Source organism: Salvia splendens, chromosome 7 (assembly GCF_004379255.2).
Source record: "Salvia splendens isolate huo1 chromosome 7, SspV2, whole genome shotgun sequence".
Lineage (NCBI taxonomy): Eukaryota > Viridiplantae > Streptophyta > Magnoliopsida > Lamiales > Lamiaceae > Salvia > Salvia splendens.
In genome coordinates this window covers 33,389,023-33,399,970 of record NC_056038.1, presented here as the reverse complement: position 1 = coordinate 33,399,970, position 10,948 = coordinate 33,389,023, and the positions used below count along the sequence as shown (strand labels likewise).

At 44.2% G+C, this 10,948-nt stretch overlaps 1 protein-coding gene across 5 annotated transcripts; it reads left to right on the top strand.

Annotated features, from left to right (window-relative positions):
* Positions 1 to 4,982, top strand: LOC121742281 (protein HIGH CHLOROPHYLL FLUORESCENCE PHENOTYPE 173, chloroplastic-like). 5 transcript variants are annotated; one of them, XR_006038023.1, is made up of 18 exons: positions 1 to 168; positions 606 to 845; positions 929 to 1,090; positions 1,241 to 1,291; positions 1,798 to 1,932; positions 2,053 to 2,076; positions 2,204 to 2,315; positions 2,420 to 2,545; positions 2,663 to 2,712; positions 2,830 to 2,988; positions 3,068 to 3,163; positions 3,281 to 3,396; positions 3,498 to 3,621; positions 3,929 to 4,042; positions 4,129 to 4,158; positions 4,305 to 4,462; positions 4,543 to 4,685; positions 4,798 to 4,982. XR_006038023.1 is itself a non-coding variant. In XM_042135383.1 (17 exons), exons 1-16 carry the CDS (start codon positions 106 to 108, stop codon positions 4,449 to 4,451), a joined length of 1,800 nt encoding a protein of 599 aa, XP_041991317.1. In that variant the 5' UTR covers positions 2 to 105; the 3' UTR covers positions 4,452 to 4,462; positions 4,543 to 4,709. The 5 variants fall into 5 exon arrangements, 1 of the variants encoding a protein (XP_041991317.1); XR_006038021.1 differs by having other exon boundaries at positions 2 to 168; positions 4,129 to 4,209; positions 4,550 to 4,685; XR_006038020.1 differs by having other exon boundaries at positions 2 to 168; positions 4,129 to 4,209.
* The last annotated feature ends 5,966 nt before the right edge of the window (positions 4,983 to 10,948 follow it).

Genomic DNA, 10,948 nt, shown 5'->3' with positions numbered 1-10,948 from the left:
ATACTATTATGTGGTGCGAAATGAATGTTCTAAACTCTTCTTTGCCTGCAGGCTGCAGCCGTGATGTAAAGTACTTCTTCAAATTAATCGCCTGAAGCAATATCCATGGAGTGTCACTGCCTTTCGACAGTAGGTGTAGCTCACTGTTCAAGAATTCCGAGCTTTCAGGTAAGTCAATCTTGCTCTCAACTCTCACATTTTCTGTTTTTCCGTATTGTTGAAGGATTGGAGTTTCTGCAGTAATACAAAAAAAATGGAAGGGGAAAAGCTTAATCTTGTTCTAATTTCTTCAGCTATTATTCGTTTCAATGAATCCCTGAAATTATTCTTTTTCTTAGTGGGCAATTTTTATGAGATAAAATGTTTTGGAGATTAAATATCAGAGGAAGTGCTAGTTAATTGTATGAACCTCAATAAATTACTAATGGTGAGAGACATTGAAGAAGTGTATATAGATTGCACTTAACTGTTTAGCACTATTTAGCAATGATAAAATTCTGAACCATTTTTATGTATTAAAATTTTCTGGTGTTAATTCTTGTTCTTGCAGTTTTCCTAGTGAAAAATGGATGTATCTTCATCTGCTTACTTGTTTTATGTCACAGGGTGCCTCAACTATTGGCTGCAATTTACCTTCATCATCTCCATATTCGTTGCTGCTTCCGTCTCCCCTTCCAAATTCTTTTCTCCAGCGTAGATTAGAACCAGTTGTTTACCAGAAAAAGTTATCATTCCATCCCTTGAGAACCTACAAAGGGAGTATTAGAGCTGAAAAACAAGGTTGGGATGTAGGTCGGTTTTGGAAAACATTGTCTTTCTTTGACCAGCTTCCCTCTCCTGGAAAGGTTCAGCTTGCTTGATATTTCTCTAATTTTCAGGGCTGAAATTGGGGATTGTTTGATCTGACAAGTTTCTTTTATACTTGAAGTTATTTGCATTTCTGATTGAGAAAATCTCTGATCCGTCACCTAGCAAAGCAGTGAAACCGATGGATACTTCTGGGATTGTACTGGTGGCTGGAGCTACTGGTGGTGTTGGGAGAAGAGTGGTGGATCTCTTACGAAAAAATGGGCAAGCAGTTCGAGTTCTGGTACTCTATATGCATGACTCTCTTTTATATATATAGATTAGTGATGATGAGGCCATAGGTAGAAGAATATCTGTAATTGAAAGATGTCTAAATAGCATTTGCTTTGATTTTCTTTCATGATTACATTGTGAGACCTAACATTCTTTTCAGGTCAGAAATGAAGAAAAAGCTAGGAAGATGCTTGGTGAAGATGTTGATTTGGTATGGTTTCTATCTTCCATTGGTTTCCCAGTGATAGTCTATGGTGACATATCTGACTTTTGTAATTATGTTTACTACGTTTCCGTGCTCACCAGCATTGCAGTGTTAGGATAGGTTTCTTGAATATCTACTATTACAGGCAACACTTTCTAGTGATCAGAATAGATACATTACTTTTTTAAACCTTGTTTATCTCTAACATGAGAACATTTTGGGTTTTTAATAGAAATAAATATAATAGTCCCCCAATATTAAAGGTTGTTCCTTATTCCCGATATGGATATCTATGTTTGAGACTTTGAGTTAACACAACAATACTTAAAAGTTATCCTAAGTGAGCTGAACCCCTCCATTTCCACAAGAAAGGATGGTCCTTGTAGACATTCAAATAGGAGCAACACTTGTAAACTGACTTCCACAGTGATATATCAGTTGAACATGCTGGATACGATAAACCAATTTCTTTTTTTTTTGCAACTCTGATATCTTCAAAATATATAAATCAGATTGTTGGAGATATTACCAAAGCAAGCACATTGCTACCTGAGTACTTCAAAGGAGTAAAGTTGGTGATTAATGCTGTTTCAGTTATTGTTGGCCCAAAAGAAGGTGATACTCCAGATAGGGCCAAATATAGCCAGGTACTTACAGTCTGGAGGATATTGTGTTTGTGCTTTCATTTATTGTTCTATTCTTCCTACAATTCTGACACCATTTCTTTTGGCGTGTGTTCTGATCTTTATCCTTCTGTGTATATGCAGGGAATCAAGTTCTTCGAACCAGAGGTTAGTAATTGTACCTGTTTTTCCCACATCAACGGCTCAAGCTCCATATTTTCCTTTTACCAGCTTTTCATGCTGAGCAATGTCCCTTATAGTTGACTGTGGCTGTTCATTGGATTGATGAACGCAGATTAAAGGTGATTCCCCGGAAATGATTGAGTTCATTGGCATGAAAAATCTGATCAGTGCAGTTAAGGAGTCAGTTGGACTTCGTTGTGGAAAACTAGTATTTGGATTTGAAGGTACGGAAGTAAGTTTAGCCTTGTCAGACGCCGTAGCTTTGTGTGCTGCATTCTTTTTTTGTTTTGCTTCCTTTTTAGTTAACATGTATCCATTGCCTGCACAGATAATGTATCCAGAGAGCTTCCTTGGGGAGCACTGGATGATGTTGTCATGGGAGGGGTAAGTGCCAGCGGATTTGAGATAGATCCTTCTGGTGGTGAGAATGGTAGACCAGCTGGAATTTTCCGGGGTTTGTTTCTCTCTCTCTTCCGAACAATATCAAAGGCTTGAATATTTTAACTAGTTTCACAGCTAGTGATGTTTTTCACTCTTTTCTCTCAATTAAGCAAGCTTCTTCCCTCTTCAGGATTCGTTTCTACTGCAAACAACGGAGGTTTTGCTAGTATCCGCACAAAGGTAATCTACGGTTTTATCCGTTTCTGTCCTCCCTTTCTCATTCCCCACAGATGCATAATATGCTATATTTGTCCACGATGTTAGAGTAATGTGTTAGCATTCTTTATCTTTCTCCAGAATTTCTCCATACCAGAAGATCTCTCTGCATATGATGGTCTTGAGTTGCGCATCAAAGGTGATGGTCGTAGATATAAATTCATGCTACGAACCAGTCGTGATTGGGACACTGTTGCATATACAACTGGCTTTGACTCTGTTAAGGATCAATGGCAATCGGTGAGCTGTTACATGTGCTTTTGTACTATAACCATTGGATCAGTAAGCATCTTTGAAACTCACAATTACTCACTTTCAGTTTCGCTTGCCTTTCTCTTCTTTGAGACCTATATTTCGAGCGCGAACTGTGTCTGATGCCCAACCCTTTAATCCTAGTGAAATCATATCATTTCAGGCATGTATCCTTGAATACTTTTCTGTCCTCAATCCATTTCATCCTGAAATATATCTACCTTCATGATCAGCAATGATCTCTTTAGCTCATGTAATAATATTTCAATAATGCTTACAGCTGATGTTCAGCAAGTTTGAGTATGATGGGAAGTTGAACCCAACTTTTGTTGAAGGTCCATTCCAGCTTCCAATATCAACCATAAGAGCTTACATGAAAGAGCCAATTACTCCCAGGTTGATTCACACATTAGATCCTTTTCTTTTCCTCTCAATTCATTAATGAAATTAACCTTTCATGTAATTTCTCTTCATTTTGTTATCTTCTAAAATCTCAGGTTTGTGCATGTGAGCTCGGCTGGAGTCACTAGACCCGATAGGCCAGGACTTGATTTAACCAAACAGCCTCCAGCCGTCCGCATGAACAAGGAGTTGGGCTTTATTCTCACATACAAATTGAAGGTTCTCCCTCCATTTTTCTGCGGTGTTAATTCAATAATATATAGGCTGCAATCAGTTTCAAGTATTCAAACATCGTTTATGAATCTCACTATTTTCCTCTGCATCTTATTGTTTAATAATTACTCCATATGTAGTACAATACTAGATACAATCAATTAGTTTTATCTAGTTATCAGAGGCAGTAGATATCCAGTTACAGTAATACTATTGTAATCAATATTGATAAGATCGAACATAGGCCGTGTATTTATTACTAGCAAATTCAACTTCTGCGTTCACATCAATCCCAACCATGTCATGTTTTCAGGGGGAAGATCTAATCAGGGAAAGTGGCATTCCATATACAATTATCAGACCCTGTGCATTAACCGAGGAACCTGCCGGAGCTGATCTCATCTTTGCTCAAGGAGATGATATAACAGTATGAACATGAATACCGAATAAAAAAAATGCTTTTGAATTTATAATGTCACAAGATACCTCTATAACCTTCAATTTGGTTTAAAGGGGAAGATTTCCAGGGAGGAAGTTGCAAAGGTATGTATTGCTGCACTGGAAAGCCCTTATGCATGTGACAAGACATTTGAGGTTCTTTCACTTTTTACCATGAAAATCTTTAATCTTGTTTTGAGAAATTATTTGTTCTTCGAGTATTATGTGATTCTCCGTTGCTTGTTATTCAGGTTAAGAGCGTGATTCCGTTCAGCGAACCTTACACTGTGGATCCAGAAAATCCTCCTCCTGAAAAGGACTACAATGTGTACTTCAAAACACTGAAAGATGGCATAACAGGGAAACAAAGCTTAGAGCAAACACCTGTTTCCGTCTAAATCTAAACTCGGTGAGTTGAATACCGAATATTCTTTATGCTATTCTCATGTATAGTTTTGTCAATGTAGTCTGGTAACTTGAGTATTCCAGTCTGCAGAAAATCTTTGTTGAGTGGTGATCTCATATCATACATGTTCATGAAAGGGCTGAGTTAGCTGCCTGTGTAATTGGCTTGCTTGAGATACTTGTAATTGTAAAGCTTACAGTTGCTAAAGCAGAAAGAAAAAGTACAGGTAAATGATTGTGATTTCTGATTATGTGATAGAGGTTGTTACTATCATTTTTACCACTGACAGTAATAGAAATAGCATTTGTTGTGGAAAAGCTCTGAGCTTTTTGCCATAGTGAAAAACTGCAGCATTACATCAGGCTAGGCCTGAGACCAGGAGGCCTAGAAAGGTCTATGATGGGGTACGAACTAAACCCTAATGGCAAGCCCAATAACAGTGACGGCCCATCAGCCCAGAGCCCAAGAAAGAGTATCTGTTCGGCACCAAAGAGTTCGGCACGACCAAAGAGTTCGGACTCAGCCTACAGCTCGGTAAAAGCCGACCAGTCAAGCTCTCCTCTCAGATCGGCAAGAGCTGATCGGTAAAGTCCAGCAGTTCGGTCTCAGCATTCGACCGAACTAGGAGTTAGTGGACTCATGAAAGGCCTCCACGACCTCCACTATACCCACGATCTATTTAGTGGTACGAAGCAGTTATTGAGCAGTTATTGCTCACCCACGATCTTGTTAGTGGAGCTGCAAACCACGATCCTAGTTCAATGTATAAATAGAACTTAGATCAGATAGAAAAGGGTTAAGCTCTCTAGAGATAAAATATCATATAGCAAGTCTGTGTTGTAAGCTGTAATCCCAGATCAAGCAATACAATCTTGCCCTCCCTTCTTCCCGTGGACGTAGATTTACTTCAGTAAATCGAACCACGTAAATTCATTGCGTCGTAGTCTTTATTCTCTACCAGCATTTACTAACATCAAAAATTCGCGGATTCATCACTGGCGCCGTCTGTGGGAACCAGAGAACAAAATTTGTGATAAAGCGAATTTTTGATCCATTTTTTCCACCCAAAAAATGCATACCAGATCGCAGAGTACCCGTATTCCTGCCCGTGAGAACCAGGAGGAAGCCAATCCATCCCATAGGTCTGGAAAACAGCCTAGGGATAAATCCACCACCAGTTCTCATGGCGAAGGAACAAGCCGCTCCAAAAATCGTCCCACTGAGTCGTCCCAGCAGCCCGATTTGAATGAGGCTGTCAAGCAGTTTTTGGCGGCGAAGCAGGAGGAATTCTTAACCTTCCTGCAAAAAAGCCAAAAGCAGCCGGAGACGAAAACGGCGGATTCTCCTTCTCCCTCCGCACAAGAAAGTCACTACCGCAGTAGTGTCGCATCTCCCAGGAGAAAGAATCCCCGTCCCCAACATGTTCCAGTTCCTCCTCGGTACCGGAATCACAGGAGAACTCAATCTCCTCCATACCGACGAGATATCGGATTCGCCGTGTACGGAGCACTGAAGACTCCGTTCTCGGACGACATCACCCGAACTCCCCTACCACAGAACTACCGAACTCCGTCGATGACCTATGACGGACTCGTGGATCCTCATGATTTCTTGGGACGCTATCAATATAACATGGCGAACCAGGGTCTCAAAGAGGTCCACATGTGCAAGCTGTTTCCCGAGCTGCTCATCGGGAACGCGAGAAGGTGGTTCGATAGCCTCCCCCAGGGCAGCATCAGATCTTACCGAGATCTAATGGATGCCTTCCACAGGAGGTTCTTTCAGAAAGCGGAAGCCCGAATCACTTCGGCTCAGCTGCTTTCCATTCGTCAAGGTCGCGACGAAAAAATCAGCGACTTTATGACAAGATTCCACAAGGAATGCCTGCAAGTAGACGATCTCAACGATCTGCTTGTCATCTCGGCATTCCAAAATGGAATCCTGCCCGGAGCTCTCTACAGGAAGCTCGTTGAGTGCGGTCCGCAGACAGCTCAGGAAATGTGGGACATTGCGGACCAGTACTCCCGGGCCGATGAGGCAGACCGTCGCAAACGGTCGTTAGACAGCTCATCGACCCGAGGAGACAGAAGGAAGCCCGATCATAGCGATCAGGGGCATCCTCGCCGGACTCCATTTGAAAGAATTCAAAGGGCTCCGGTGCAAGACAGATTGGGACCCCGTCTCAATCCCGAGAAGCCGCCCGCTCAGTTCGTACCGCTGAACAAGCCGAGAGCGGAAATTTTCGAACTGCACTCTGACCTATTCGAAAAACCAAAGCGGATGACGAAATCAGCCGCGCGCCGACCACAGGATAGCTACTGCTCCTACCATCAAGACCACGGTCACGATACTGAGGAGTGCAGAAACTTGGCTGCAGGTATCGATGTTCTTGTGAAGGCAGGGACATTGAAAAAATACCAAAGCAAGCAGCCAAAGAAGAATAAGAAGCAGAGTGGTGCGAACTGCGCTCCTCAGGATCCGAAAAGGCAGCCGGATCCCGAAGACGATGACGAGCCGCAATATGATGGAGTAATCCAGACTATTGACGCTCTCCCTGCCGGGAAGACCAAGTCGTCCCTAAAGTCAGAGCGCAGAGGCTCCAATCGAGAGGAGCCAACGCATAAAAGGCTGAAGCAGGACGAAGTGATTACGTTCTCGGATGCTGATCCCGTCCCGGCCATCTCTCCTCACCAAGACGCCATTGTCATCCAAGCCGGAGTGGCAAACAAACTGATCCACAGGGTGTTTGTGGATACAGGAGCGTCGGTTAGCATTCTTTTTAAAGAGTGCTTTGACAAACTAGAAGTGGACCCAGCTCGGCTCAGTCCGGCTCCGCTTCCCCTGAAGAGCTTCGCCCAGGAGGACACCCGCCCTGAAGGTATTATCAGCCTTCCGATCACGGTGGGGAAAGCGCCTACTAGCTCCAGTACGATGATTGAGTTTTTCGTGGTGAAAGCTCGGTCCCCGTACAACATCATCCTGGGAAGAGACTGGCTCAACACAGTTCGGGCCGTTTGCTCCACTTATCACCTCACCATCAAGATCCCTACTAAAGGAGGGATAGCGGTCATCCGAGGTGACCAAAAGAGAGCAAAGGAATGTCTGCAAATTGCGCTTAGAAGTGCCGAGCAGTCAGATCGGCACCACCAAGCATAGCAATCACAGCAGCCGGAGTCAGAGGCGATGACCGAAGTCATACCGGAGCCGAACTCGATGACAGTTCAGCTGTACGAAGACGATCCATCCAGAACGGTTAAGATCGGCTTCGCGGGAACGCCCCTACTTCGGGAAAAAACCATCCAGCTCCTCAAGGAGTATAAAGACGTCTTTGCATGGTCCCCGTTGGACATGACCGGAGTGCCCCCCGAGGTAATCACTCATCGGTTAAATATTGATCCTTCAGTTCGGCCGATAAAACAGAAGCAAAGACTCTTTGCGGCAGAACGAAGTCAAGTCATCCATGACGAAGTCCGTCAATTATTGAAGGCGGATGTGTTATTCGAAGTGAAGTATCCTTCGTGGGTGGCCAATCCTGTCATGATCAAGAAAAAGGAAGGAGGATGGCGGATGTGCATAGATTTCACCGATCTAAATAAGCACTGTCCCAAAGATTGCTATCCCCTTCCGAACATAGATAAAAAAGTAGAAGCTTTGATAGGCTTTGAAATTTTTTGTTTTCTTGATCTGTACAAAGGATACCATCAAGTTTTAATGGATGAGATTGACGCTTCAAAAACGGCCTTCATTACTGATTTCGGCATTTTCGCTTATAAAAAGATGCCATTCGGTTTAAAGAATGCCGGAGCCACTTATCAAAGGATGGTAGACAAACTTTTTCGGCACCTGATTGGAAAGGAGGTCGAAGTGTATGTTGACGATATAGTCGTCAAAAGCAAAAGCACTTCGGAGTACGAGCACAACCTCAAGTCCACTCTCAACGTGCTCAAGAAAGCCAACCTCAAACTTAATCCCCAAAAGTGTACCTTTTTGGTAGATTCGGGAAAGTTTCTGGGTTGTTGGGTTTCAAAGGACGGACTCAAGGCAAACCCCTCAAAAGTTCAAGTTGTTCAAAACATGGCGATGCCGAAGTCCATACATGACGTGCAAAGGCTAACCGGATGTCTAGCCGCACTGAATCGATTCCTTTCTCAAGCAGCCGAAAAGCAACTGCCGTTCTTCACGGTGTTGAAAAAGGCACCAAAGTTCGAGTGGGGAGCCGAGCAGAAAAAGGCCTTTGACGAGCTCAAAAGTTATCTAGCCGAGCTTCCTATTCTCTCTGCTCCAACCGAAGCCGAAGTAATATTCTTATACTTAGCGGCATCGGATCAAACCATCAGCGCGGTGCTTGTACGAGAAGAAGGCCTAAAGCAGCTTCCCATCTACTTTACAAGCCGAGCATTAAGAGGTCCAGAAACCAGGTATCAACCTCTGGAAAAGATTGCTCTGGCATTAGTAAATGCAGCAAGGAGACTGCGGCCATACTTCTATGCTCACAAGGTATGCGTCTTAACTGATCTGCCACTTCGGCAAGTGTTGACCAAACCAGAAGCATCAGGCAGAATCGCCAAGTGGGCTATAGAGTTGGGAGAGCACACAATTGAATATCTACCTCGGAAAGCCATCAAGGGACAAGCCTTGGCAGATTTTCTTGCAGAAGCGAAGTTCGATCAAGCAATTCCTGTTATTGCCGAACAGAAGAATTCTGCCAGTGCCGAACTAGCACAGCCCTTGGAATCCGAAGTAGAGCCGCCGGACTGCTGGAGCGGGTTCGTAGATGGAGCTTCGAACAAGATGGGAAGTGGAGCTGGTATTTTACTTGTCGCTCCCGACGGACACGAGGTAGCCTACTCACTTCGGTTCCTATTCCCCACTACTAATAATGAAGCCGAGTACGAAGCCCTCCTGGCCGGACTCCAGTTAGCGCAAAGTCTGCTCGTCAAATCTCTCAAAGTCCATTGTGATTCACAAGTCATAGTAAATCACATGTTGGGTACAAGTGAAGCCCGTGACGAGAGAATGAAGAAGTATTTGGACAAAGCGCAAAGCATCAGCCGAAGTTTCTCCTATTTTCGGATAATCCGCATTCCCAGAGCGGAAAATAGCCGAGCAGATACCTTAAGTAAGTTGGCCTCAGATCCGAGCTCAAAGGCGGAAGAATTAATGCACCGAAGCATTGATGAAGCCGAGGTACACTCAGTATCCAGCTCGCCGAACTGGATGACGCCGATCCTGCAGTATCTGGATCAAGGACAATTGCCCGAGGATAAGAGAGAAGCTCGGAAGATCACGTGCCGAGCACTTCGGTACGAACTTCATGAAGGAGTCCTCTTTAGAAAGTCTTACCTTCAGCCGTTATTGCGGTGCGTAGGACCAGAAGAGACGGACTACATCCTCAGAGAAGTTCATGAAGGATCGTGCGGTAGCCACATCGGAGCCAGAGCTTTAGCTAAAAAAGTTCTGAGATGGGGATATTATTGGCCAACCATGGTACAAGAGGCAGTGCAGCTCGTCAAGAAGTGTACGAAGTGCCAAATTCACGCAAATGTCCCAAGGATGCCGCAGACCGATCTATACACTATGCAAAGCCCTTGGCCTTTCATGCAATGGGGCATAGACATAGTGGGACCACTTCCTCAAGCTCCTCGGCAAATGAAATTCCTTATCGTTGCCGTGGACTACTTCACGAAGTGGGTGGAGGCTGAACCATTAGCTACGATAACGAGCTCAAAGGCATTGGACTTCGTCTGGAAGAACATAGTGTGCCGATTTGGCATACCCCACATCCTCATTTCGGATAATGGGACTCAGTTCACCGACAAGACGTTCAAGAATTGGTGCCAAGAGCTGAACATTCAACAGCGGTTCACTTCGGTCTCCCATCCCCAAGCAAACGGACAAACGGAAGTAACGAACCGGATTCTGGTGAAAGGGTTAAAAGCTCGGTTAGAACAAGCCAAAGGACAATGGGTAGAAAATCTCCCTCAAGTCCTATGGTCCTACCGAACTACACCCAAAACCTCCAACGGTGAAACTCCGTATAGTCTGGTGTACGGCACTGAAGCCGTAATTCCGGTGGAGATCGGCGTACCCAGTCCCCGAACTCTAAATTTCTCCTCAGAAATGAATGACGACGGACTGAGAGCAGAACTAGATCTCGCCGAAGAAAGAAGAGAGTTGGCGTGCATAAAAGCAGCCAAGTATAAGGAGCAAGTAGCCCGGTATTATAACCAAAGGGCGAAAAAGCTTCAATTTCAAGTGGGAGATCTCGTCTTGAGAAACAACGAAGTAAGCCGAGCAGAAAAGCTGGGCAAACTCGAGCCCACATGGGAGGGTCCGTATCGGGTGTCAGAAGTCCTCGGCAAAGGGTCTTATAAATTGACTCACATGTCAGGAGAACAAGTACCCCGAACATGGCACGTCTCCAACCTCAAGAAGTTCCACTTGTAAGAGACAAAGTCCGGTCAGTCTGTCTTGTGTCTAGTTCGGTCA

Coding starts and splice junctions, on each gene's coding strand:
- LOC121742281 (XM_042135383.1), top strand. CDS start 106: ATGGAGTGTCACTGCCTTTCGACAGTAGGTGTAGCTCACTGTTCAAGA. Junction 169..605: donor CAAGAATTCCGAGCTTTCAG/GTAAGTCAATCT, acceptor TTTATGTCACAG/GGTGCCTCAACTATTGGCTG. Junction 2,077..2,203: donor TCAAGTTCTTCGAACCAGAG/GTTAGTAATTGT, acceptor TGATGAACGCAG/ATTAAAGGTGATTCCCCGGA.